Here is a 27,930-nt window from a genome sequence, read left to right as displayed (position 1 = left end):
GGATCTCCTTTGTTTTTGATGCAATAAGCCAATAAGTTTATGAGGTCTCTTAGTGACACTGCTTGAAATGTTTTGCTGTGCTGAAGCGCTTGGAAGTTGCCTTACTGAATGTGTTTTCCTCTTGGACTCTCTCTTCCTCATTTTCTTTGTGATCTCTCTGTTTCATTTTTTTAAGTTGGGATGATAGGTGTTTGTATATGTAAAAGACATGCCTTAAACGAATGCTGAACAGAAGAAATCAAGCTTCATGATTTATTCATCGGCGATGATGAATCAGTTGGCACCAAGTTAAATACTCTACCAATAAGGCCAAAAAGATTATATATTTTCTCTACTTTGGCAAATATCTTCCGAGTATTTGAAACGAATCACTTCAAGATTTACTCAATTTATGCAGTATCGAAATATTTTGGCAGATCGATTCTTTCAGAACAGTGGTTTTTAGTTCTATGTTACTTCTCTATCTATTGGTTTGGTTGGGGAGAAAAAGTAAAGGAGGAGGTTGAATTGAAAGTACTTGATCAGGTCAAAGAGTGTGAAATTGACCTAGAGTTTGTTGGCTGAAACAGAGTAACTAACTTTAGGCTCTAGTAAATTTTGGGGGATTTTTTTAGTGATGATTATAAATTATTAAACAAAAAAAATATAATAATATATAATGCATGATTATATCACTCATGAGGAAACTAAACTAATAATGCATTACAACAACCAGTTTAGGTTATTTCAGTCACCATTTCGTTCATTTTTCAGATGTTATAATGAAGCTTTCGTAACAAAATCACAAATAACATCTTTGACTCAATATACTGTATATAATTATAAAAGAAAATATAAAGTGTTGCGATCGGTTTAACTAATACTATATTAAGACCTGTGCTATAGCACAAATTAAAATTCTTTTTATTTATATTGTAATTTTTATATAAAATATAATTTATGTGATTGTTTTAAAAAGTTGTTTTGAATAATTCAGGCGTCTTCAATCAGCTAGTGTCACTAAATATTTGTACATAGCTCTTTAGATTGGTTTCGTCTTATACTGAGACATGCACCTAAACTCCGAGTTCTCAGATTCGAAATGAAACATGCAAGAAGAAATCCTCTTCCGAGGTGTTGCAGGAGTTCCTCAGATGTCCAACTCCAAACTCAATGGGAGCAGCTGAGTTCCGTTCCTGACTGTTTGATTTCGAGTCTTGAAACTGTTGAGTGGATTGATTACAAAGGAACACAAGCAGAGAAAAAAGTGGTGATGTATTTGCTAGAGAACTCTGGACAGCTAAAGAAAATGCGTATTATACCCTTGAAATCGACCAATGATAGCGAGAAGCTCAATATGCTGCAAGAGCTATCGTCTACGCCGAAGAGTTATAGCAAATGTCGGCTTTCGTTCATCTGAAGCATGGTAATTCAAATAGTCGTTTTCGGTTTCATTCTTGGAGCATCTTTACTAGTTTTTGAAAAATTTACAAGTTTTGACTTGTGTGATTCTCGGTACACGTACTGTCTTTTCTTCTCAAGTTATTGGTGTTTTCTTCTCAAGTTATTAATGTCATTATGACCATGAGAAACCAACCATACTCTGTTTTTCTTTTTAGATTTACGATGGATAGTTTTTTTTCTTAATATTTAGAGTTATATACCCAAACAGAAATATTGTTTCACTATATAATCAGACTTTGCTCTTAGGTGAACTTGCCTACAACTGCGGACTCCTTCTTCTCAGGCACAGAGAGGCTACCAACCAGAGATAGAAGACTTTGAGGGGGTTTATGGTTCCATTATTTTGCACTCACTGTTCTTCGAGTACAGAATCACATCACCATCTCTTCTATTGACTGCGAGTTTTCTACAAGAGTCTGGCACCAAACATATTTAACAGCGACAGACAAAAAAGAGAGATGGATTTAGGCTTGTGTTGTCAACTCTAATCTTAATCGAACGGAGCGGAGCAGATATCTTCTTATGGCCGTAAACCTTGGCTGCAACTTTGGACTACTTGTCCTCAGGTTCTCATTAAGGCTGCATGTGATATTTGTTTCCTTGTAAGGCAAGACACTCAGCTTTTGTGTGTGGCCTTTACCAAAAGTTTTTGTCTACAAAAACCTTAATGGGGTTAGAAAATAGAGAATATTGCACTCACACTACTTTCACCCAAAATATTCACACACACACACCCACTTTTTGTTATAGGTATACTTTTGTCCTATAAAATTACATATTACCCCTCTCCTTCTATGTTACCAATCTCGATTTTTTTTTTCTTTTCCTTTGTCCCTTTTCTCTTCTACTTTATCCAACCTCACCTTTTTTCTTTTTTTCTCGCTATCATCTTCTCACAAAATTCTCTGTTCTCAATTCTCACTACCTCATATAATAATTTTTTTTTTATTTCAATAAGATAAAAGAATTACCAAATCAACGACCAATTCTCTCACAAACCCTTTAATCCCCAAATGTTTCTTAAACTCTCATCTTCTATCTTCCGTTCCACAATCTTGCCAATTTCAACCAAACCCATCTTCAAGTTACTATCTTACTATCCTCAATCTCTCCGTCGTCTGCTCTCTTCCTCCTTAACAATGTCAGATTCACCTAACTCCCTTTTATTCCAACAGCCACTAAACCCGAATTGCTTCTCTCATTCAAATTCCATCTGGGTTCTTGCTTCAGCAACGATCCAATAGCTCCTCCACCAAACCATCTTATCATTGTTATAAGTGAAGCAAGCGTAGTTGGCAAAGACGCATCCATCAACAAGCTTCGACAAGTTCGTCAAAGTCTTCATTTTGTCATCACAGCAGATTGACGGTAAATATTAATTCTTTTTAGGGTTTAGGGTTTAGGGTTTAGGATTTAGGGTTTAGGGTTTAGGGCACTTGTTGAGATTACAAAGGGATACCTAAGAAGCAGATTCAAGAGTTCATGGGTAAAGGGTACGACATTGTTTCGAGAGTTAATATCCAAGGAGTTAAGACGTAGAGGAAGATTCTTGGGAGCTCTGCTGTGTTTGTTTTCATTGTTGCGAAGAGTGAGCTTGTGATGGTTGAGAGGTTGGCTGATGGAGAACAGAGAGTCATGAGGAGTTTCTTGTTAGAGTTGCTACAACAAGAGAATGAGATTATGTTGTTTCTTTGGGTTAATGACCACATGGTCAGATTCTAATGGATGTGCTTAAATAGTCTATAGTTAGAAATTATAAGAATGAACAAGATTTCATCGGCAGTTGTTCGAGTGAGTTGTTGTCGTTGTCGTTTCCTCCTAGAGAGACCTTTTCCATTAGCACATCCATTAAACTCTGACCATGTGGTTATTAACCCCAAGAAACAACTTAATCTCTTCTCTTGTTCATTCTCATAATTTGAAACATTGGATACCACATGGTTAGAGTTTAAGTTAGAAAGTATTCATAGCTACTCATCCACATGATTGATATCCAATGTTTCAAATAAATCAATGTTGTTTCTTCTGGTTTATGAACCATTTTGTGAGAAAATGAAGCTCTTTATTGTTTTCAAACCGTTGTCAATTGTCATATTCTCATATTAAGAAATTATTATTGTATAGCTGCTGAGAAAAAAATCTCTTAGGTTGCTTGGACTGCTTGTAGCTGAGAAACAAACACATGTCGACATGTTGACCATGTGGTCAGAATTTAGTGGATAGGATTGATATCTAAATGAAGAATTTATCTTGGAAAATTTTTATTGAACATATGGATTTGATGTTATGGATATAAAGAAATGAAATTCCTCAGATTCTCAATCTAATAATCAAATTAACTATCCAAAAGTAACTATCCACAAAAGTTTTTGACGGATAGCCAACTCTCGAACCAATATAGGCGATGACGAAAAACTCTCGAACCACCACCAACAATATCTTTGTTCTTACAGATTTCTCCAAATCAAATATTTTTGATGCTGAATTCAACTTTGACGAGAATCAGAGCGAACGAGATCGCTGGATTCGTTTTTGGGTTCTATATAGATACCTGAATCAGCTTAAGGTTTTCGAAAAAAAAGTTGTCCAAATCTAAAGAATTTTGGCCAGATCTAAAAAGCTACATGATCTATTTACAATAAAAAAACACACTTTGATTTCGCCAGAGAGAGAAAACCAAGGGACGAGAGAGAAGAAACCCTCGGGGGAAAACTTTTGGGTTTTTTTTTAATATTTAATATTTGCTAGAATAAATCTAAACCATTAGATCTAAGTTTTTAGGATCGGACGGTTTATAATACTGGTATTTTTTAATTATCATCTTGTTATCAGTTTAAGGGCAAAATTGTCAAAAATTGACGTGAATAGTGTAAAAAACTCCAAAAAGTACTTTGTTTCAAGAAGGTGTATATGCAAATCACCCTAGAAAATAACATATATAAATGGGCCAAATGAAGAAACTTAATAGTCTAACTCAAATATGAATATATCTCTATTCTATGCTTTAGGGGGGTTATTGGTTAGAAATTTGAAATGAATTTTAAAAATTTGTTATATAAAATTTGTTGTTATTAGATCAAGATTTTGTTAAAGTCTGCTAAAGTTTACTGTTATTAGTTTGTGATTTGTATAAAGTATTTAAAATCTTAACAAATTTGGGTTATTGGATTAAGAATTTTATAAAATCATTAAAAATTTGTGTTATTCAAATAAAATAAAAGAATCTTGGATTGTTAATGAATTCAATTATTCTGTTATTAGTTCATAATTTTATACATTTTTTTCACAAAATAAGGTCATGGAAAGTATCACAAAAATACACAGATTGTTTGAAGTATTTTACAAGATTTTAGAAAACTAATCAACAAAACTATAAATACTCTCAAACAATCCTTAAAAATCTTTCACTTATTCCTTTTTTTTTATAATTTTATGGACAATTATTGGGTTCACCCCTAGGGGTGAATACTTTTTATTCACTCCCCCTTAGTTAAGAAAACAAATTATTGGTTAATGAAACAAATTCTGTATATCAATTAATTTTAAAATTTATTAATTCTAAACATTATATTATAGTTTTAAATTATAACATCTAAACCCAAATCATTCTTTTTATAAACCCAATTTAAAATATAATTTTTTTAATTATAAAATCTAAACCCTACCCACTATTTTATTAACCCAAACCGACATATAATTTTGCTTAATTTTAAAATCTAAACCTTAACCACTCTTTGTAAACCCAAACCGACATATAATTACGTTTAATTGTAAAATCTAAATCCTAAACTCTAACCACTCTTTTGTAAACCCAAACCGACATATAATTTCATTTAATTGTAAAATATAACCCTAAACGCTAACCACTCTTTTGTAAACCCAAACCGACATATAATTTAATTTTGTTTAATTATAAAAACTAAACCCTAACCACATTTTGTAAACCCAAACCGACATATGATTTAGTTTAATTGTAAAATCTAAACTCTAAGTATTTTTCTTATTTTATAAACCTAAACCAACATAAGTTTCTTAATAAAAAATCTACAAAATTGGTTTCCTTAACTTGTTTTGTCTTTTTATTTTAATTTTGATTTATTTTATAAATATGATATGATATGACAATTTTTCTAATTTTATTGAAGTCTTCAAAATTCTTTATAAATTAAAATTCAATAACACGCTTTAGAGAATAAATTCTTTTACTCTTATTCCCTGATTCTTCTTATTCAGCTTTCAAGCGGTGATACTCTTTGAGTTAAATAATTTGTCGGATTCGGCAATCTATATCGACTTCTTATGTTTACATCTTAAATCATCAGATTGGGTATTGCAAAACGTGGCTTAAGTAAAGAACTTTGGTCTGTAGAATCACAAAAGACTATGGTTCTGTGATTCTTTGCACCAGGTTTATCTCGTGCTGTTCTGTAAACTTTTGTGGTAAGCCCCGTAGTTAACCTTTCGATTTGATTTTTTTTTAAAAATAAATTTCATCGTATTAATTAGAATTAGAATTGAGGGTTTCAATTTTGGGTGGGGGGGGGGGGCGACGAAGCTAATTAGGTCAAACCTTTCTCTTTCACTTTCAACTCTCTCCGTATGCTAGGGTTTTGCGAGATTGCTACTGGCTTGAGAAAGCAAGATGATCTAACCCTTTTTTTTTCTTACTGTTTTCCAGCATGGGCAACAAAATCAACAGAGACACGTACTGGAACTTTTGAGTTGCAATGGATAGGATAAGTCTGTTGTCTGATGATTTGCTCTTGAAGATACTGTCTTTGGTTACAAGTAAAGATGCCGTGACCACTAGCCTTTTGTCAAAACGTTGGTGTTCACTTTGGAAACATGTCCCAAAGCTTAATTACCAGGATCCAAATTACAGAGGTCCAAATACTGAGTTCTGGAGACCTTCACTTTTTATTGACAAGTTTTTGCTATTACACAAGGCTCCTGTCCTAGAAACTATGAAACTCATACTTGGTCGGAATTGCCGTTCTACACATGTTCAAACGTGGATAAGTCTTGCGATTTCTCGTCGTGTGCAGAATCTTTATGTTTTCCGATATAGACCTCATACGGTTGCCTAGGAGTCTTAAACCCTTGTGACTTTAAACCTACAAGCAGAGTTCATTGTGGATTATGTTCCTCTGACAATTTGTTTCCGGTCACTCAAGACTTTGTTCCTGTATCGTGTGAAATTCTCAAGCGATGAAATCGTTGATAACTTTCTTTCCGGTTGCCCTGTCCTTGAAGATCTGAAACTGGTTCGAGGCAGCAATGAAAACGTGAAAACTTTCAAAATAGCAGTTCCTTCATTGCGGAGATTAGCCATCATAGACTTGAACTATGGTTCTCATGTTCCGGGAGATGATGTTGGTTTTGTTATCAAAGCTCCTTCTTTAAAGTCATTAACGATTAATAACCAGTTTAGTTGGTGCTATTCATTAGTGAAAATGCCTTACCTCGTGAAGGCTCAGATCAAGCTTAGACATGGTGAATCTAAGAACTTTAAGGGGTGGCTTATATCAGCTAACCACCTTTCTTTATGTTTAAAACCACCGATGGTAATATACTAATATCTATATGCTTTTGTTGATTAACATATTCTCTTTGTGATTACATAATTAATAGTTATGATGTCACTTGCAGGATTCATGTCCAATGGGAATCTTCAATCAGCTAGTGTCTCTAAATCTTTGTACATGCTCTTTAGATTGGTTTCGTCTTATACTCAACCATACACCTAAACTCCGAGTTCTCAGATTCGCGCTAATAGAAGTACGGTGGAATCGAGAATGTTCTCCTATCCAGAGATGTTGCGGAAGTTCAGTAGATGTTCAAACTCAATGGGAGCAGCCGAGTTCTGTTCCTAACTGTTTGATTTCGACTCTTGAAACTGTTGAGTGGACTGCTTACAAAGGAACACAAGCAGAGAAAAAAGTGGTGATATATTTATTAGAGAACTCTCCACAGCTAAAGACAATGGCTATAAGATCCTTAAAATCGACCAGTGATAGTGAGAAATTCAAGATGCTTAAAGAGGTGTCATCTACGCCGAGGAGTTCTAGCAAATGCAGGCTTTCCTTCACCTGAAGTTTTGCCGGTTCTGAGAGATATATTGATATCGTCGTTTTCATCCTTGTAGTTAGTATATTGTTTTGAAAGTTTTTACAAGTTTTGACTTGTGTGGTTCTCGTTACTTCTCAAGACACGTACTGTCTTTTCTTCCCATGTTATTGGTGTCATTAATTATGATCTTGAGAAACCAAACTCTGTTTTTACGATGAATAGTTTTCTTAAATATATTTAGAGTTTTACCCAAGCTAAAATATTCTTTACAAACTTTGCTCTTAGATGAACTTGCCTACAACTGCGTACTCCTTCTCCTCAGGTTCTATGTGTACATAGAGGCGACCAATTACTAGAAGCGTCTTGCACCAACCAAACTGCTGCTTCAAAGATTAGGAAAAAACCTCCTGGCAAGCCTGCTGCTGTTATTTCTTGGACTTTTCAACCCCAAGGAGACCTCGGATCTCATAAATTCATAATTAAGTCCATTTTTTTGAAGCTCCTCTTGCAAGTTACAGTCTACACTACACACCCCTTTAATTTAAGGATTTTCAATACTATCTCGGTAGCTACCAACCACTCCATCGACCATACTGTGCGAAATCGAGTTGTCTCGTAACGTTCCTCGGATCTGCGTTTCCTATATTAACTAGCTTTAGGTTGCAACTGATTTTCAAAACATTAAATCTTTACATTTTATAACCAAAAAAAAAAAAACAAAAAAAAATATTTGCTTTTTGTTTTTTGTTTTTAACGAAACAAAAGGAAATATATTTTTCTTCGTAGAGACGATTTAGGGTTTCACTTTCTAGGCGACGAAGCTATCAGGTCAAACCTCTCTTTCCCTCTATAAGTTTCTTCGTATGCTGTTATAATTAAATTTGCTAGGGTTTGTGAAATTGCTACTGGCTTGAGAAAGATGCTTTAACCTATTTTTTTTTCTTACTATTTTCAATAAAATTAACAGAGACACATAACTGAAACTTTTGAGGGTTTTTAAGGGCTCGGTTGCAATGGATTGGATAAATATGTTGTCAGATGACTTGCTCTTGAAGATACTGTCTGTCGTTACAACTAAAGATGCCGTGGCCACAAGCCTATTGTCAAAACGTTGGTGTTCAATTTGGAAACATGTCCCCAAGCTTACTTATTGGGAACCAAATTATAGAGATCCAAACACTGAGTTCTGGAGACCTTCACTTTTTGTTGACAAGTTTTTGCTACTACACAAGGCCCCTGTCCTAGAAACTATATGGCTCATACTTGGTAGGAATTGCCGTTCTACACATGTTCAAACATGGATAAGTCTTGCAATTTCTCGTGGTATGCGGCGCAATCTTTTTATTTCCGATATAGACCTGGTTCAGAGTGCATACAGTTGCCAAGGAGTATGTATACATGTGAAACCATTGTGAATTTAAACCTAACAGCAGAGTTCATTGTGGATTATGTTCCTTTGACAATTTGTTTCCGGTCACTCAAGGTTTTGACCCTTTATCTTGTGAAATTCTCAAGCGATGAGATGGTTGGTAGACTGTTTTCTGGTTGCCCTGTCCTTGAAAAGTTTCACAATCGCAGTTCCTTCATTGCGGAGATTAACAGTCATAGACGACTGTGGTTCTCATGTTCCGGGAGATAATGTTGGTTTTGTTACCAATGCTCCTTCTCTAAAGTCGTTAACGATTGCTACGGAGTGTTGTTGGTGCTATTCCTTTGTGAAAATGCCTTACCTCGTGAAGGCCGATATCAAGCTTCCACTTGGTGATTATAAGAAGTTTGAGGGATGGCTTATCTCCACCAATGTACTATTGTGATAATTTTTTCACTTTGTGATTACAAAAATAGTTCTATTCACTTATGATGCCGCTTGCAGGATTCATGTCCAATAGGCATCTTCAATCAGCTGGTGTACATGCTCTTTAGATTGGTATCGTCTTATACTGAGACATGCACCTAAACTCCGTGTTTTAGTAGTTTTCAAACTGAAACAAGTAAGACATTATCAATACCAAGATCCTATCCAGATATGTTACAGCGGTTCCGTATATGTCCAAACTCAGTTGGAGCAGCCGGGTTCTGTTCCTCAATGCTTGATTTCGTGTCTTGAAACTGTCGAGTGGATTGATTACAAAGGAACACAAGTAGAGAAAAAAGTGGTGATGTATTTGCTAGAGAACTCACGACAGCTGAAAACAATGACTATTAGATCCTTGATATTGACCAATGATACTGAGAGAGTCAAGATGCTGCAAGAGCTGTCGTCTATACAGATCAAGAGTACTAGCAAATGTCGGCTTTTATTCACCTGAAATTTCACCGAACTAGTCGTTCTCATTCTTGGAGCCTCATTACTCATTAGTAGTTTGTATATTGTTTTGATATTTAACAAGTTTTGACTTCTCTAATTCTCATTACTTCTCAATTTACACGTACTCTCTATTCTTCTCATGTTATTGGTGTCATTATGGTCATGACTCATGAGAAATCAGACTCTGTTTTCGGGATTTACAATATATTTTTTTCCCAATATTTAGAGTTTACACAAACAAAAATAATGTTTCCTTATATTATATTTCGATAACTTTGATTATTAATCAAAGGAAATCTCAGCTGCTGACTCTGGTTATCTTTGAAAGAGATTGCCAAGAATTGACAAATTTAATGGTATTGGATTCGGATTTGGGGCTCCAAGATTAGAGAAATTTAGTTCCAATGGATTTGGAAATCATAAAACAAAGCAGCGGATCAACATTCAAAGTCTATTGTGCTTTTTTTTTTTTTTTCATTGTGCTTCAGGCTTCCAATTTTATGTTCATTTTTATCTTCTAAATTTTGTATTAACTAATTTTGTTTATGGCTGATTTTTGTAACTCAAACTTCCACTAATTAATAATAACTATGAGATTGATTTGGTTATATAGTTTTTACATAGAAGTGAGAAAGGTTGACTTATATTTCATATTGGCTAATAACTAAGGAATGCATGTCTATATCAACAATTAAAACCTTACATACTTTCTACAAAAAAAAAACATGAAACTTTTTATTAATTTTGGGTCATTTAGTAAAAACATACCAATTAAATTTATTCAATCATAAATTCAAAATGAAATTGATTAATAAAAACTAAACTGTCTAAAAGAATGAAATTTCTGAATTATATTAGACCTGAAATCTGTGCAAATAAATCGTAAATATGTTTATTAAGATTGTGTGTATGTAAAAAAAAAGAAATATTGTGAAAAATCAATAAATATTCATTTTTTACAAAAACAAAACACAAAAATAATCAGTATTTGGGTATAATATAAAACCGTGCAAGTGCAAAACGCCGTCGTGTTAAACGTTACTTACCTTTCCTTTTCACTTTATAACTCTTTTTTTTTTTGTCAAACTTCCTTTTCACTTTATAACTCTTTTTGTTCTTTCTTTCTAATTAGCAATTAGGGTTTCTTTCTCTTCCGCGAAAAAAAGGCGACGACGCTAGGGTCGTTACCTTTTATCTTTGATTCTCAATTTCTTCGTAGAGTTTGAAGGGTTCGTTTACAATGGATCGGATCAGTCTGTTGTCAGATGAAGTAATATTGAAGATATTGTCATTCGTTCCAACAAAAGTTGACTAGTCTTTTGTCCAAGCGATGGCGTTATCTTTGGAATCATGTGCCTAAGCTTGAGTATCATGATCCATCTGGTGATTGTGAGCATTGGAGAGCTTCGCGTTTTGTTGACAAGTTTTTGTTATTCCACGAAGCTCCAGTCTTGGAAACTCTGCATCTCAAAATTAGTCGGAATTGTCCTCCTATAGATATTGAAACATGGATTCGTATTGCAATATCTCGTGGCGTGCGTGATCTTAAAATATCTCGATATTTTCATAGTTCGGGGACCATATGTCCCGTTTTAGATCCCGTACCGTTTCCTAGGAGTCTGTATACATGTGAAACTCTTGTGACTTTAAACCTAGAAGCAGATTTCACTGTGAATAATGTTCCTTTGACAATTTGTTTCCGGTCACTCAAGAAATTGTTCCTTCTCCTTGTGAAATTATCAAGCGGTGATCCGGTTCATAGAACTTTATCTGGTTGCCCTGTACTTGAAGATTTGAGATTGGTTCGAGGCAACAATGACCACGTGAAAAGTTTCACAATCGCGGTTCCTTCATTGCAGAGATTAATAGTCAAAGACGTTGGCGTTCAAGTTCCTGGAGGCGATGATGTTGAACTTGTGATCAAAGCTCCTTCTTTGAAGTCGTTACTTATTTTCTCTCGCTGTAGTGGGTTCGGTTCACTAGTGAAAATGCCAGACCTCGTGAAGGCTGAAATAATGCTTTATCATGGTGATTCTTATAAGAAGTTTATGGGATGTCTTACCTCAACCAAACAGCTTTTCTTATGTCTACGACCACCAATGGTAAAGTCTATATGTGCTTTTCTGGCTATATATATATATATATATTCTCGTTCTGATTACATAATAATCCCATTAAAACACTTATGATGCCACCTGCAGGATTCATGTCCGTTGGGCGTTTTCAATCAGCTAGTGTCTCTAAATCTTTGTGCATGCTCTTTAGTTTGGTGTCGTCTTATACTCAACCATACACCTAAACTCCGAGTTCTCGGATTCGGACTAAAACAAGCAAAATTGTTTGCTTCACATAATTTCCAGGAATGTTGCAACAGTTCTGTTGATGTACAAAATCAATGGGAGCAGCCGAGTTCTGTTCCTCAATGTTTGATTTCGAGTCTTGAAACTGTTTCCTGGATTGATTACAAAGGAACACAAGCAGAGAAAAAAATGGTGATGTATTTATTAGAGAACTCTGGACAGCTAAAGACAATGGCTATAAGATCCTTAAAATCACTCAATTCAGAAGAGAAACTCAAGATGCTGCAAGAGCTGTCTTCTACACAGAGGAGTTCAACCAAATGTCGGCTTTCGTTCACCTGAAGTTCCACCGGTTCTCAAAGATACAGAACTAGCTTTCCTTATTCTTAGAGCATCATTAGTGTATTTATATATATATTGTTTTGATACACTTTGTCACTTTGAAGGGAAGGGCTTCTTATATGCAAAACACTGATTTTTTTTTTCTTTTTTTTTTTTCGTGCGTCAGAAGTTATTGGTGTCAATTGTAATAATAAGAACGCAGACTTCGTTTTCAGAATTGCGATGATTAGTTTTTTCAATATTTTAGAGTTTTACTCAAACAAAATTTGATAATCAATCATGCCTCCCGCCTGCCAAGCGATCTCTGAGTTTACTTACTCAACGCCATCACGTAAGAAAAGAATATGAGCAAGCTGACGTGAGAAACAATAATTAATAAAATCGTGTTTTGACCATTCATTTACTCTTTCGAAAAATTAAATATATACTGTATATATTTTTTTTTTTTGGAAAATTTGGAATTTTTGAAGAATAAAGACGTCAAAAAAAAGTCAAGGAGCATTTTATTATATAAAGAGAAGCTCAACCCTGGATGAGCTAGGGTTTGATTTGTTTTGCGCTAGGTTTCTTTGTTGGCAAATTCGTGATCAAACAAAGGTTTTAATACTTCCTACTTTACTCTCAATCATGATCTTCTTGTACTCTGATGGTTTGATTTGATATAATGAAACACTTTTGAAGAAACTGTCTTCATCCTCACCATTGTTAGGGTTTGTTTAGTTCCTCTGACTGAGATGTTGTAATGACGCTAGCTCGCTCTAACCTTATTTTTTATTGTTTTCCTGCATTGGCAACGATCAATACAGTGACGAACTGAAAGTTTTATAATTTTGTTCCAATATGGATAGAATCAGTCTGCTGTCAGATGACTTGCTCTTAAAGATATTGTCTTACCCCCGAACAAAAGATGTGCTGAACACAAGCTTTTTGTCAAAACGATGGACGTCTCTTTAGAAACATGTGCCAAATATTGATTTGTATGTTGATCTCATGGCTAGTGGTAACAGAGATGATTTACGTTTCGTCAACAAGTTTCTGGAATCGCATAAAGCTCCAGTCCTAGAAACTCTGTATCTCACTATACTCACAACTTATAATAATCCTGTTCCTCAAGTAGAGATTGAGAAATGGATTAGGGTTGCAATCTCTCGGAGTGTGCGTGATCTTAGACTTCCCCAATCTCAACGAGGTTCACGGAGCCCGTATACATGCCAATCCCTTGTGAATTTACACCTCCGACAAGTGATCCTAGGAGCCTGTATTTATGCCAATCCCTTGTGAATTTACACCTCCGACAAGTGATCCTAGGAGCCAGTATACATGCCAATCCCTTGTGAATTTACACCTCCGACAAGTGATCCTAGGAGCCTGTATTTATGCCAATCCCTTGTGAATTTACACCTCCGACAAGTGATCCTAGGAGCCTGTATTTATGCCAATCCCTTGTGAATTTACACCTCCGACAAGTGAAAATTGTCGATGTTCCTTCGGATATCAGTTTCCCTTCCCTCAAACAATTGAGCCTTTCACTTGTGAGCTTCTCCAGCGATGAAGTCTTTAGTATTATGTTATCCAGTTGCCCTGTCCTTGAAGAACTTTTTATGTATGGATCTTGGGATCATGGCGGTGTGAAGACTATCACCATTGAGGTTCCATGGTTGCAGAGACTAGTTATCTCTGAAACTAGCGATTGTGATCGAAATTGGTTTATGGTCAACACTCCTTCTTTGAAATCATTAAAAACTTACATGCGCAATAGTCAGTTTTGGCCATTAGTGAAAATGCCTGAGCTGGTGAAAGCAGAAATCGACGTTAAACATAGTGATCCTGAGAAGCTTCTGAGTTGTTTAACCTCAGCTAAACACCTTACTTTATGTTTAAACTCACAAATGGTAAAATCTCTGTTTGCTTCTATGATTTAAGATTCGTTGTGTGTTTATATTTACCACTTATTATTACAATGTCACATGCAGGATTACAATCCTCCATACGACTTCAATCAGCTGGTGTCGCTTGAGTTATGTACGAGATGCACTTCATATTGGTTGATTCATATACTCAGACATTCCCCTAACCTGAGAACTCTTAGGTTCAGACAAGTAAGTTCTCTACAAGACTACAAAGACAAATGTTGTTGCAGTTTCATTACACTGATGACGTATTACTCCCAACTATTTTTTCGATTTTGTAAACTCTTTTCTCTCAGTTTTACTGCAGCAATACAAGAAATTTCCTGATCAAATGGGAGCAACCGAGTTTTGTTCCTAAATGTTTGATTTCGAGTCTCGAAACTGTTGAGTGGATTGAGTCCAGAGGAACAGAAGAAGAGAAAGAAGCTGCTATCTACTTATTAGGGAATGCAAGCTATCTAAACAAGATGACTTTTAAGTCCACTTTGAAAGAGAAAAATCGTTTGCTAATGGAGTTTGAGTCCAAGCCGAGGAGTTCTAGCAAATGTCTCATTTCAATCATTTGAGTTGTCTTTTTTTTTTTTTTTTTTTTTTTTTTTTTTTTTTTTTTTTTTTTTTNACATTTTATGTTTCGACATGATTTAAATTAATCTTTGTTTTACCCTTTGACCTCTCTAAGTAACCAAGTTACCAACTCCTTTATTACAGCTTCGCCTTCATTATTTTGTCTATTAGTTTATGTCTTTATGCTAATTTTGCTTTGTTGTTCTCTGATAAAGTTTGTAGTTCTGACGACACACTTCAATATATTATTGTTATGATCAATAACTTTTCTAAAGTTACAACTTACAATCAGTTGTATTCTTTGACAAAAAATACAATCAGTTGTATTCATGAGAACGCAGACTCTGTTTTCAGAATTGCGATGAATACTTTTCTCAATATTTATTGAGTATTCGATATTTGATCATCAATCATGTCTCAGCTCCCGAGTCTTGTTAGAGAGTAGATAATAGTTCTAGACGCTTGTAGGAGATTAGGAGTTCTAAGCGGTCCTACACGTTTCTACAAAATTGTTAAGTTCAAAGCTACAAACTACAAAATCAAAACTATTTGGGTGACTTTGTGCCAAGTGCAAACGTCGTCGTACTGGTCAGGTATCATAATATTGTTACTTAACCTTTTCCTTTTCCTTTTCACTTTCTCCTAATTACGATTTAGGGTTTCTCTTTGGCTAAATAGTAGTGCCAGCTTAACTAGGGGATAGCAAGTGCAACCGTTCCGTGTCAACAAGTAAAAAGGGCAGAATAAAGATCTTTTTCTTCTTCCTTTTGTGTAAGAATTTTTTTTTTTATTCCTACGCCTAACAAAAAAAAAAAAATCATCAAATTGAAACCCACAGTTTTTGTGGAAACATAACAAAAAAACTTTTTAATTGATTTTAAATGGGCTAAAACTTTTTAGTTGATTTATTGGACCAAAACAAAAAATCTTCTTGCCTTCTTTTCGTAAACAATTTTTTTTGTAAATACTATTTTATTAATATATAATACTCTCTCCGTTTTATAATATTTTTTTTTTATTAGAGAAGTATTTTTGTTTCATAATATAAGATGTTTCCAATTTTCTATGCAACTTTTACATTAAATTTATATTTTATATTATGCAGATTTGTTTATAATTGGTTAAACTTTTTAAAAGTAATTATTTTTTAATATGCGGTTTTTACTAAAACATCTTATATTTTGAAACGGAGGGAGTAAGTGTTTTGTTTTTGTTTTGCCCTATGGGCCTAATAAAAACTTATAAAGCCAACACAAATTAAAGGAATAGTATGATATAAAGGACACGCCGAGCTCTGAACAGGGCTAGCCTTCTCTATTTTGATACGAGTGCGTTATCGTCATTGCTAGGGTTTGTTTTATTGGTTTCTCTGTCTGGAAAATACGAAGGGATTGAGAAAAGCAAGATGCGAATTTGAAGGGTTCGTTTACAATGGATAGGATCAGTCTGTTGCCAGATGATGTGATATTGAAGATATTGTCATCCGTTTTGACAAAAGTTGCTGTATCAACTAGTATTCTTTCCAAGCGATGGCGTTATCTTTGGAAACATGTGCCTAAGCTTGAGTATCATGATCCATCTGGTGACAGTGAGCATTGGAGAGCTTCGCGTTTTGTTGACAAGTTTTTGTTACTTCACGAAGCTCCAGTCTTGGAAACTCTGCATCTCACACTTAGTCGGAATTTTTCTCCTACAGATATTGAAACATGGATTCATATCGCAATTTCTCGTGGTGTGCGCAAACTTCATATTTTCAGATATCGGCCTAGTTCAGGGCTCATACGGTTGCCTAGGAGCCTGTATACATGTGAAACCCTTGTGACTTTAAACCTACATGCAGAGTGCATGTTCACTGTGGATTATGTTCCTTTGACAATTTCTTTCCGGTCACTCAAGGCTTTGTACCTTTATCTTGTTAAATTCTTAAGCGATGAGATCATACATAGAATTTTATCGGGTTGCCCTGTCCTTGAAGAACTAAGGTTAGTGGTTAGAGGCGGCGATGACGGCGTGAAAACATTCACAATTGCTGTTCCGTCATTGCAGAGATTAACAGCCATAGACTTAGGCTCTCAAGTTCCCGGAGATGATGATGTTGGGTTTGTGATCAAAGCTCCTTCGCTAAAGTCTTTGTTTGTTTTGTCTCGCTGTAGTGGGTTCTGTTCACTAGCGAAAATGCCAGACCTCGTAAAGGCTTATATCAAGCTTGGACATGGGGATTCTAAGAAGTTTATGGGATGTCTTACCTCAACCAAACAGCTTACCTTATGTCTACAACCAACAATGGTAAGGTCTATGAGTTTTTGTGACTATATTCTCTTTGTGATTCACATATGATGTCACTTGCAGGGTTCATGTCCTATAGGCGTCTTTAATCAGCTAGTGTCTCTAAAGCTTTGTGCATGCTCTATAGTTTGGTGTCGTTCTATACTCAACCATACACCTAAACTCCGATTTCTCAGAGTCATGCTACAAGAAGCAAGACTGTATCCAACCCTACATCTTCTCAAGAGTTGTTGGAGCAGATCCGTAAACGTCCAAACACAATGGGAGCAGCCGACTTCTGTTCCTGAATGTTTGATTTCAAGTCTTGAAGCTGTTGAGTGGATGGGTTACCAAGGAACACAAGTAGAGAAAAATGTGGCGATGTATTTGCTAGAGAACTCTCGACAGTTAAAGATAATGGTTATTAGTTCCTTACATTCGACCAATGATATAGAGAAACTCAAGATGCTGCAAGAGCTATCGTCTACACAAAGGATTTCTACTAAATGTCAGCTTAGGTTCACTTGAAGTTCCATCCGAACTCAGAGATATAAAATAAATAGTCGTTTTCATTCTTGGAGTATCATTACTACTAAATTATGTTGTTTTTGTTGGGCTTTCGAAACCCAAGCTAACTCCCCTATGATATTGTCTGCTTTGGGCCCAGGTGGCAAAGCCCGCACGGATTTTTTATTAGGCTCCTTCCCAAAAGGCCTCATACTAATTGGAGTTGGTCTTAACTTATATATTAGAAACTTATTTTCTAATCTTCAGATGTGGGACATTGTTTGTATCCCAACAAACCTCCCCTCAAACTATGTACCACGATACTTTGGCCTCCTCTTCAGCGAAACCCAGGTACCTAGGCTCCGATACCCCTTTATTCCTGAAGTATTCTTTAGGCACCCTTAATCATGTCATCTTTTTGAGAGATCCTCCCACACCGAACATAGAGCCCACACCATTCCCTTAGGTCCACTTTTCGACCTAAGCTCTGATACCAATTGTTGGGCTTTCCAAGCCCAAGCCAACTCCCATATTAGTATGATATTGTCCGCTTTGGGCCCATGTGGCAAAGCCTGCACGTATTTCTTATTGGACTCCTTCCCAAAAGGCCTCATACTAATTGGAGTTGGTCTTGGCTTATATATTAGAAACTTATTTTCTAATATTCAGATGTGGGACATTGTTTGTATCCCAACAGTTTTGATAACTTTATAAGTTATGTGATCGAAGTGAGTCGTCTAATTCACATTACTTCTCAAGTAACTATGTTCGAGAATATTGGTCGATATTTTGATTTGATAAACTTAGAAATTTATAACAAAAATGAAAGGAAAGTATTTTGAGATCGGATCTTTCTACTGGAGGTCACGCTTGGTTGTGCCTTCACATTAAAGAAGAGAGACGACGTTAATTAATCTTGTCCTTTTCATATGCTCTGTTTTAGAGTTTAATTTTGCTTTTTGATATTTTTCAGAGTTTTGCTCTCTGTTCTCAAACTTGAAACTTTTATAGTATTAATTATCTCTGAAAAAGAAGATGAGCAAGCTGAAGTGAGAAAAGAATATCACGTCATCCTTGGTTAATGATCTTAAAAATCATGTTTTGACCATTCACCCTTTACAAAGTTAACTATTTTTATGTGTGGAGTTTTCGACTTTTAGAAGAATAAAACGTTTCTGGAAAAAAAAAAAAACTGGGTATTAGTTTCTATTTTTTTTTTGATCAACATACATAATTGAACTTTTTTTATAGTACAGTTTCTTTTGATTTTTGAACCATTTTTGTAGATATTTTAGACTTTTTCCAATACTTGTCTAAAAAATATTGTAAAAGGGGCATTAATTAATAGACACGGAAACAGCTCTAAGTTAGGGTTTTGCGGCTGTTGAACAATGAGGTACTAACTCATATATTTTTTGGTTTTTCTTTCTGTTTCCTCTAAGCCTATCTCATTCGCTTGGCCTTGGCGTGTCTATTTTGCGCTAGGGTTTATCTACATATATTTATTTTCATTCGCCTATATATTTCTTTTCATAGTTATTAATGGTCGCTAGCAAAACTCATTACTAGAGATTGTAATTTTGGGGACCAAACAAAGGTTAATACTTTCTCCTTTACTCTCAATCTTCTTCTTGTATATTGAGATGGTTTGATTTGAGATAATGGAACACTTTAAAGAAACTGCCTTCATTCTCACCATTGTTAGGGTTTGTTTCATTAGTTCCTCTGACTGATATGTTTTAATGATGCTAGCTCGCTCTAACCCTATTTTTTATTGTCTTCCAGCATTGGCAACGATCAATAGAGTGACGAACTGAGAGATTTATAATTCTATTCCAATATGGATAGAATCATAGAAATCTGCTGTCAGATGACTTGCTATTAAAGATATTGTCTTACGCCGTAACAAAAGATGTGATGAACACAAGCCTTTTGTCAAAACGATGGACTTCTCTTTGGAAACATGTGCAAAAGCTTGAGTATTTTGTTCTCCACACTAATAGAAATTTAAGTTTCATCAACAAGTTTCTGCAATTGCATGAAGCTCCAGTCCTAGAAACTCTGCATCTTAGACTTGACAGATGTGTTCGTAAAGTAGAGACTGAGAAATGGATTAGGGTTGCAAGCTCTCGGGGTGTGCGTGATCTTACATTTGTCAAAATGAGACCAGGTTCATGTCCCGTGCAGTTTCCTAGGAGCCTGTATACATGCCAATCCCTTGTGAATTTACGCCTCGAAAACGTGAAAATCGCCGACATTCCTTCCCATATCAGTTTCCCCTCCCTAAAAAATTTGAGCCTTACGTGTGTTCACTTCTCCAGCGATAAAGTCTTAAGTATTATGCTCTTCAGCTGCCCTATCCTTGAAGAACTTCGTATGTGTCGATCTCGGAATGATGACCAAGTGAAGACTATCACTATTGCGGTTGCAGAGACTAATTATCATTGAAGTTGGCGGTTATTCTAGATATCCAGGCGATAGTCGGTTTATGGTCAATACTCCTTCTTTGAAATTATTAAAGACTTACGTCCGAAATAGTCAGTTTTGTTCATTAGTGAAAATGCCAGAGCTGGTGAAAGCAAAAGTATACCTTAAGCATAGTGATCCTAAGAAGCTTCTAGTCATGTAACCTCAGCTAAACACCTTATTATATGTTTAAACTCACAAATGGTTAAATGACTAAATCTCTGTTTTCTCCTGTGATTTAAGATTCTTTGGTGTTTTACATTTTACCACTTATTATCATAATGTCGTCACATGCAGGATTACAATCTTCCGCCACACGACTTCGATCAGCTAGTGTCGCTAAAGTTATGTGCGAGATGCTCTTCATATTGGTTGAATCATATACTCAGACATTCCCCTAATCTGAGAACTCTTAGGTTCAGTCCAGTAATTTCTGTACGTACAAACCAAAATGTAGTTGCAGTTTCAGTCTGATGACATATTAACTGCAGCTGTTTTTTCGTTTTTGGAATCTCTTTGATCTAAGAGGGAGTGTAACAATTTAAGAGATGTCAAGATCAAATGGGAGGAACCGAGTTTTGTTCCTAAATGTTTGATTTCGAGTCTCGAAACTGTTGAGTGGATTGTGTACGAAGGAACAGAAGCAGAGAAAGAAGTTGCTATCTACTTATTAGGGAATGCAAGCTATCTAAACAAGACGACTTTTAGATCCTCACGTTACTCTAATTTGGAAGAGAAAAACCGAATGCTAATGGAGTTTGACTCCGAGCGGAGGAGTTCTAGCAAATGTGATACACCCAAAATTCAAGGATCACTCAGCCGGACTAAAAATGATAGAAACTCGCCAAGGTGCAAAGTGCAACAATGGAGATTTGATGAATTGAGGGGTCGCACAACAGTTACAGAAGGCTGCTGATATTCCCAACTCCAATCACTACTAGATATGACACACTAGTCCAGCAAAAAGAAGCTGTTGCTTGGATATTACATACCAAGAAACAAGGAAATGTTCTAGACAAAGAACAAAGAGATAAACTCTAAAAAAGAAAAGGAAAATTGGTTGATTATTCTCAAATGAGATTACATGAGTTTATATAGAGATAGAAAATTTGGTCACAAAGTCAAATATTATTCTTGAAACTAAAACACAATAAAAATAGATAGTTGAATGAAAATTCACCCCTTTGAAGTTTGCCTTCCCAAGGTGTCCTTCCCAAGGTGAGTTGAACTCCATTTTCGTCATCCCTCTTTGACCACAAAACAAAGTGATTATTTTGGGCTTTTTTGGACATGAATTAGGCTCAAAGTGGGGTGGACTTGACAGATATCATCCCCAATAGTTTTTCCCATGCTCTCTTTGGCCATAAGCTCTTGAATCGACCCATTAAGAGTTTCCTTGATCTTTTCTCTCTTTGACTCTTTGATCCAACTTGCTGATGAGAAACAACATGGGCTGTACCATTTCTTCACCTTGGGCTTAGTAGAAACAACACCTGGTTGCCATACATAATTCTAGAAGCTCTTAAACCAGTTGGACCTAAAACTCTTCAAGTGAACAACTAAATTAACCTCCTTTGACAAATGGAATGTATTGCAAATGGTTGTTTGGCTGGAAGAATTGATCTTCAAATTTGTTCGTGTTGAACAAGGCTCAAGGATCTTTTTGGATGGTCTCATGATCATATCATACCCCTCCTCTTGAAAAAGTTTTGTCCTCGAAACTGTACGGCCATGGATTGGAGAGTGTTGAAGTGATTCTGGTGGCTTCTCTTTGAGAGAAAATATGAGTCCATATTGCATACCATGAAGCAGAAATGCACCCCTTTCCGTGAGACCTTTCTTTTTTCCTTCAAGATCCAAAACTTGCTCCATCTTACTTGACCAGAAGTGTAACGTTGACTTTTCTCTCTTTGTTGGTGCATTAGGTGAATCATCCATACTTCCAAGGTTGTTGATGATCATGCCTTCCTTTGCAGCTTCCTCACTCTGATCTTTACTGATCTCTTTCTGCTTTGGTTCCTCAGCTTCCGTTTTCTCACTCGGTGAATTTGTTATTTTCAACAGATTATTTTGAACTAGCAACTCTTTGTGCTGCTTTGGTGATGGTAACGAAACAAAAAAAGCTTCCTCTTCCTTAGAAACAAGAGACATCCTTTCTCGTTGGTAACTTGGCGTGACAGTAGACGCTCCATCAGTTGGTCTAGAAGTTCTCCTTAAAATATGATTTGAACCACGATGGTGATGGTGGGGAACAAATTGCTTCCACAACATAGACATCAATTCTGCCGAAGTCTCTATGGGGTGTTCTCCATTTCTCCTCCTGCTTATAATCAACTGATCCCACCAAGTAATAGCATAATCACAAAATCCAGTGGTTACAAATCGTACCTTCTTCATCTCGCAATAGTTTTGACAACTAAAAACCGACTCAATATTTTTCTCCCACTCAAGATATGCATCTGGGTCGTTCTTGCTTTGAAAGGTAGGAATCTTCAACTTCAAAATATCCATGTTAGCATCCACTCTTCCTCTTGCTTCTCTAGCACTTCTTGGTCTCAAGTGGCTCCCTCTTGAGGATTGACTACTGTAGTAATCATCAGCCCTTGCTACTCTAAGTTGATCTATTTCTCTTCTATGATGCAACATTTGTGGTCGTCTCGGTTGTGCGTCCGCTTGAACTTCATCCAACCTCTTGTAGATAGCATTCATCTCAACCTTCCATGACCTTCGCATCTCTCCCATAAGTGCTTGAAATTGTAAATTTGGAATGCCAAGCCTCCGTCTTCTATGATCCCACAATCTCAACGATCATTATACATTTTCTTTTCTTTTTTTTTTTTTGCTTTTTTCTTTTTGTCTTGAGAGAAGATGAATAGATAGAAGATGAAAGAAAGAAAAATATAGAAGATGAAAAAATAGATAGATGAGAAGATGAACATACAAGTACCGATTGAGTGGCTCTGATACCACTTGATACGCCCAAAATTCGAGGATCACTCAGCCGGACTAAAAATGATAGAAACTCGCCAAGGTGCAAGGTGCAACAAGGGAGATTTGATGGATTGAGGGGCCGCACAGCAGTTGCGGAAGGCTGCTGATATTTCCAACTCCAATCACTGCTAGATATGACACACTAGTCCAGCAAAAGGAGGCTGTTGCTTGGATATTACACACCAAGAAACAAGGAAATGTTATAGACAAAGAACAAAGAGATAAATTCTAAAAAAGAAAAGGAAAATTGGTTGATTATTCTCAAATGAGATTACATGAGTTTATATAGAGATAGAAAACTTGGTCACAAAGCCATGTATTATTCTTGAAACTAAAACACAATAAAAATAGATAGTTGAATGAAGATTCAACCCTTTCAAGTTTGCCTTCCCAAGGTGAGTTGAACTCCATTTTCGTCATCACTCTTTGACCACAAAACAAAGTGATTATTTTGGGTTTTCTTGGACATGAATTAGGCTTAAAGTAGGGTGGACTTGATAGGTATCATCCCCAATAGTTTTTCCCATGCTCTCTTTGGCCATAAGCTCTTGAATTGACCTATTAAGAGTTTACTTGATCTTTTCTCTCTTTGACTCTTTGATCCAACTTGTTGATGAAAAACAACATGGGCTGTACCATTTCTTCACCTTGAGCTTAGTAGAAACAACACCTGGTTGCCATACATAATTCTGGAAGCTCTTAAACCAATTGGACCTAAAATTCTTTAAGTGAACAACTAAATTAACCTCCTTTGACAAATGGAATGTATTGCAAATGGTTATTTGGCTGGAAGAATTGATGTTCAAATTTGTTCGTGTTGAACAAGGTTCAAAAATCTTTTTGGATGGTCTCATGATCATATCAAAATATCTCATTAATTTCATTCATTTGAGTTAAGATTCGAGCTACATTGACATTTTATGTTTTGACTTGATTGGAACTTTTTTTTTTCCTCGTTTCACCTCTCCAAGTTACAGATTCACCTTCATGTTTTTTTTTTTGGTATTAGTTTGTGGCTTTCTGCTAATTTCCTCTGTCGTTGTATAGTTTGTAGCTTTGAGAGTCTCATGTTAGACACACTTCAAGATATTATTTTCTGATCAATAACTTGTCTATATTGTATTCATTAAAATTATTCTCTCAGTTTTCTTTTTACTAATTACCAGAAAAGTTTGGCAATTTGTTATATACGTTTTTAATTACTTTTAAAATTCTGTTAGTGGCGAATAGTCAAATCATTACCGAAAAAAACTTAGTCAAATCTACACAATACTTCTTGTACACGATGAACTAAATTGAATCAAAACAAGGAAAGAGAGAAATATTTATTTATAATTTAACAACTGAATACAATCTTAGACGCTTATTTATAATATATTTTAAACCCCTAAGAAAATCATTTTTTAAAAAAGGGAGAAATGATCTGAATTATAAAAAATATATTTATAATATATCTCAAACCCCTAAGAAGATCTCTTCTTAAACAAGGAGAATATATGATTCTCATAATTTACAATCAATAATAATAAATTATCTAAATTATAAAAAAGATATTTGGAAACTATAAAAATCTCTACATCATTTAAAGATAATTTTTAAAAACTTATAATATTTCTAAGTATTTTTTACTATATTTTTTGTTTATATGATTTTTTTCTTTTTTATTAATTATACTGGTAAACTTTAGATTATTTATTAGCTAGTTTCTTACTAATATCTGCATAAAGTTTCTACATTATAATAATGCAAAATATATGAGATATATTAAATTAATTATATAAGCTTTAAATAAAATTATTGCATCATCACTATTTAGTATTCACTAATTAACGTCCTTTTTTAATAAGATTTTCCAGATCACACATAACTTTTTTCATTAATACTGTTTATCAATAAAAAGGCCAAAACTAGCTATATAAAAACTTTATGATTAGGGCTTCGATCCAAACAAAGGTGATCGTAATATCATGCGAAAACATATATATGTCTTCTTTGCTTTTTCTTCGTCTAATTTCAAGTCTTTGTGTTTTCGAGGTTCTTCTTAGGCTTTCTCCGTCTTTCAAATTCCGATAGAATTGAATTGAACCAAAGTTTGTTTTCAACATGAGAAATATTAATGATCTGCCTAACGATTTGCTGGTGAAGATTTTGTCATCAGTTCCGACAAAAGTTGCTGTGTCTACATGTCTTTTGTCCAAACGATGGGGTTCTGTTTGGAAATTGATTCCGAAGCTTGATTATGACGATTCACTTAGTGCTGCGCCTCCAGGGTTTATCAGGAAGTTTTTGCAGCTAAACAATTTTCCGTTTCTAGAGTCTTTTCATCTCAACCTTAGGCGAGATTATGCACATGAAGATTATGAAACATGGCCCATGTTACATGGGTTAATGTTGCGATTGCTCGCAATGTGCGTGATTTTGAGCTTCTTCGTTACAGTATACGACGTTTCATTCCATTCCCTGTGAGCTTGTACAAATATGAAACCCTTGTGTTTTTAGGCGTCAAGAAAGTGGCCATTGACAATGTTCCTTCGACAACTTGTTTCCGGTCCCTCAAAAGTTTGTCTCTTCTAGATGTTTGGTTCTCAAGCGATGAAACGGTCACTAGGCTTTTGTCTTGCTGCCCTATTCTTGAAACATTGGTTGTGCACCGATTGGGACGCGACAAAGTGAAGACTTTCGCAATTTGTGTGCCATCTTTGAAGAGCTTAACCATCCGCCACATAGTAGGGGGTTATCACGAACCAAGAAATGATAATGGATTTGTGATCAATGCTCCTTCTTTAAAGTATCTAAATATTGTTGACCATTTGAGCCGGCTTTATTCATTAGTGAATATGCCGGAACAAATGAAAGCAGACATCCACATTAGACACTGTGATTCTGAGAAGCTTTTGGGATGTCTTACCTCATCTAAAAACCTCTCCTTATGTTTAAAACCACTTGAGGTAAAGTCTATGAGTTTCTCCTGTGATTAGGATTCTATTGCGTTTATATTTAGTTTCGCCCAATTATGTTTGTACTTTTTCAGGGTGCATATCCTCACAGCGACTTTGATCAGCTCGTGTCTCTAGACCTAGGTGTTATGTGCTCTTTCAATTGGTTGAATCTTATCCTCAGACGTTCACCAAAACTCCGAGCTCTCAGATTATACCAAGCAGTAAGTTTTTATCCAAACCCATATGATGTTGCATCTTCAGTATATATTCTTGGACCCTTGGTGGTATCTAATTGCATGCAACTCTTTTTTTTTTTGTTGTTCTCTGTTTGATCTCAGAGAGAGGTATACTGGAGCTGCAGGAAATCCAATAGTGTTCGTACTAAGTGGCGGCAACCGATTTTTGTTCCTGAATGTTTACTTCTGAGACTCAGAACTGTTGACTGGTTTGAGTACAAAGGGACAGAGGAAGAGAAGTCTGTGGTGATGTATTTGTTAAAGAATGGAAACTCTTTAGAGACTATGAGTATTAAATTCTCAGAATCCATCACCTTGGAATAGAGAAACCAAATGAAGATGGAGTTAGAATCCATGCCTAGAAGGTCTAACAGATGTCAGCTTTCATTCACCTAAGTGTTTGTGGCATCTCAAAGCTTAAGATTCAAGCAGCATTAATAAGTTAACGTCTGATTTTATTTTAAAGTTCCAGTCTTCTTTCTTCTGATTTGTCTCAAAGCGCTTGTAGTTTTAGTACTCCAAATTATTGACTGACATTGAGAGCCAAGATTTGAGCAGGATTATTAGTCACTGTTTGATATTTTTTTGACTCCTTTCTTTTCATATTATATTGCCAATCATATCACTTCTCTCGATGTTTAATTTTTTATATTTTTAAGTAGGATGTGATAAGTGTAAAGGGTAAAAAGTGATATTATTGTTAGTAAACTATGCGATAGATTTTACAGAGCAATTTTAAACGAGATACATATATAGTTCAAAGGAGAAGAATCTTGAAGACAATTTAACCAATTAAATACAAACATGGAAGAGAATATATATGATAAATTAACGAGGTTTCTTATGATCAAATAGAAGCCCAATTTTTTTTACCGACTGTTCTGATTTAGTGAAGATGGTGTCTTCGCCCTCTAATTGGCCTGCATTCAAAATTTATTTGGATGAGATTGAAATAAATAAGGATGAATTTCTCTCTTTTTCTTTAGTCTTAATCCTCCGATCACAGAATGGTAAAGTGGACAATCTGGTGCGTCGTACTCAAATAGTTTCGCATTAAATTACCTATATAAACGAATTTCCTTCTAGTTGGCTCGTTTGAGCTGATCTTGATAAAAAAAAATGAGAAGCCCAACTCTGTAATTATATTGTTTGTAAAAGCAAAGGAGGTTTAATTTGGTGTTCTTTTACAGTTTTTTTATTTTGCTCATATTTGTCAACGCTAAACATTGGTACTTGATTAGGACTATTTAACTATTTTTTGGTTCATTTTATATTTACATAGAAATTTAAAAAAGATATAAAAAAATGGTCATTTAAAAAATATATGTATTGATTTATAGCCATTTTCTGTCTTTTCTGTAATTGTAAAAATAGGTACTAATAATATCAATTAATGTATAAGTGATATGAGTTTATAAATTATAATCATATCTTCTGTATCATTATGTCATTACAGACTTAACATATTGATATTACTAAACAAATACTGTATTAGATTTTTAAATAATGACATTTAACTCTTTCCACATTAAAAAAAAAAAAAAAAAAAAAAAAAAAAAAAAAAAAAAAAAAAAAAAAAAAAAAAAAAAA

The 27,930-nt window shown here is 35.1% G+C and overlaps 3 protein-coding genes and 3 pseudogenes across 3 annotated transcripts; all 6 read left to right on the top strand.

Annotated features, from left to right (window-relative positions):
- LOC109130647 lies at positions 6,134–7,536 on the top strand (annotated as a pseudogene).
- On the top strand, positions 8,526–9,821 carry LOC109130511 (annotated as a pseudogene).
- Positions 11,061–12,462, top strand: LOC104761707 (annotated as a pseudogene).
- On the top strand, positions 13,453–14,938 carry LOC109130510 (putative FBD-associated F-box protein At5g56440). Its single transcript, XM_019240103.1, has 4 exons — positions 13,453–13,664; positions 14,039–14,354; positions 14,436–14,561; positions 14,669–14,938. Exons 1-4 carry the CDS (start codon positions 13,453–13,455, stop codon positions 14,936–14,938), a joined length of 924 nt encoding a protein of 307 aa, XP_019095648.1.
- On the top strand, positions 16,368–17,729 carry LOC104761702 (putative FBD-associated F-box protein At5g56440). The gene is made up of 2 exons (XM_010484815.1): positions 16,368–17,222; positions 17,286–17,729. Exons 1-2 carry the CDS (start codon positions 16,368–16,370, stop codon positions 17,727–17,729), a joined length of 1,299 nt encoding a protein of 432 aa, XP_010483117.1.
- On the top strand, positions 25,269–26,664 carry LOC109130609 (putative FBD-associated F-box protein At5g56430). The gene is made up of 4 exons (XM_019240330.1): positions 25,269–25,435; positions 25,633–26,113; positions 26,197–26,325; positions 26,443–26,664. The coding sequence occupies exons 1-4, from the start codon at positions 25,269–25,271 to the stop codon at positions 26,662–26,664; spliced, it is 999 nt and encodes a 332-aa protein (XP_019095875.1).

Source organism: Camelina sativa, chromosome 18, assembly GCF_000633955.1.
Source record: "Camelina sativa cultivar DH55 chromosome 18, Cs, whole genome shotgun sequence".
NCBI classification, from domain to species: Eukaryota; Viridiplantae; Streptophyta; class Magnoliopsida; order Brassicales; family Brassicaceae; genus Camelina; species Camelina sativa.
Note: the sequence above shows the minus strand (reverse complement) of the source record. Positions and strands in the feature narration are given on the sequence as shown.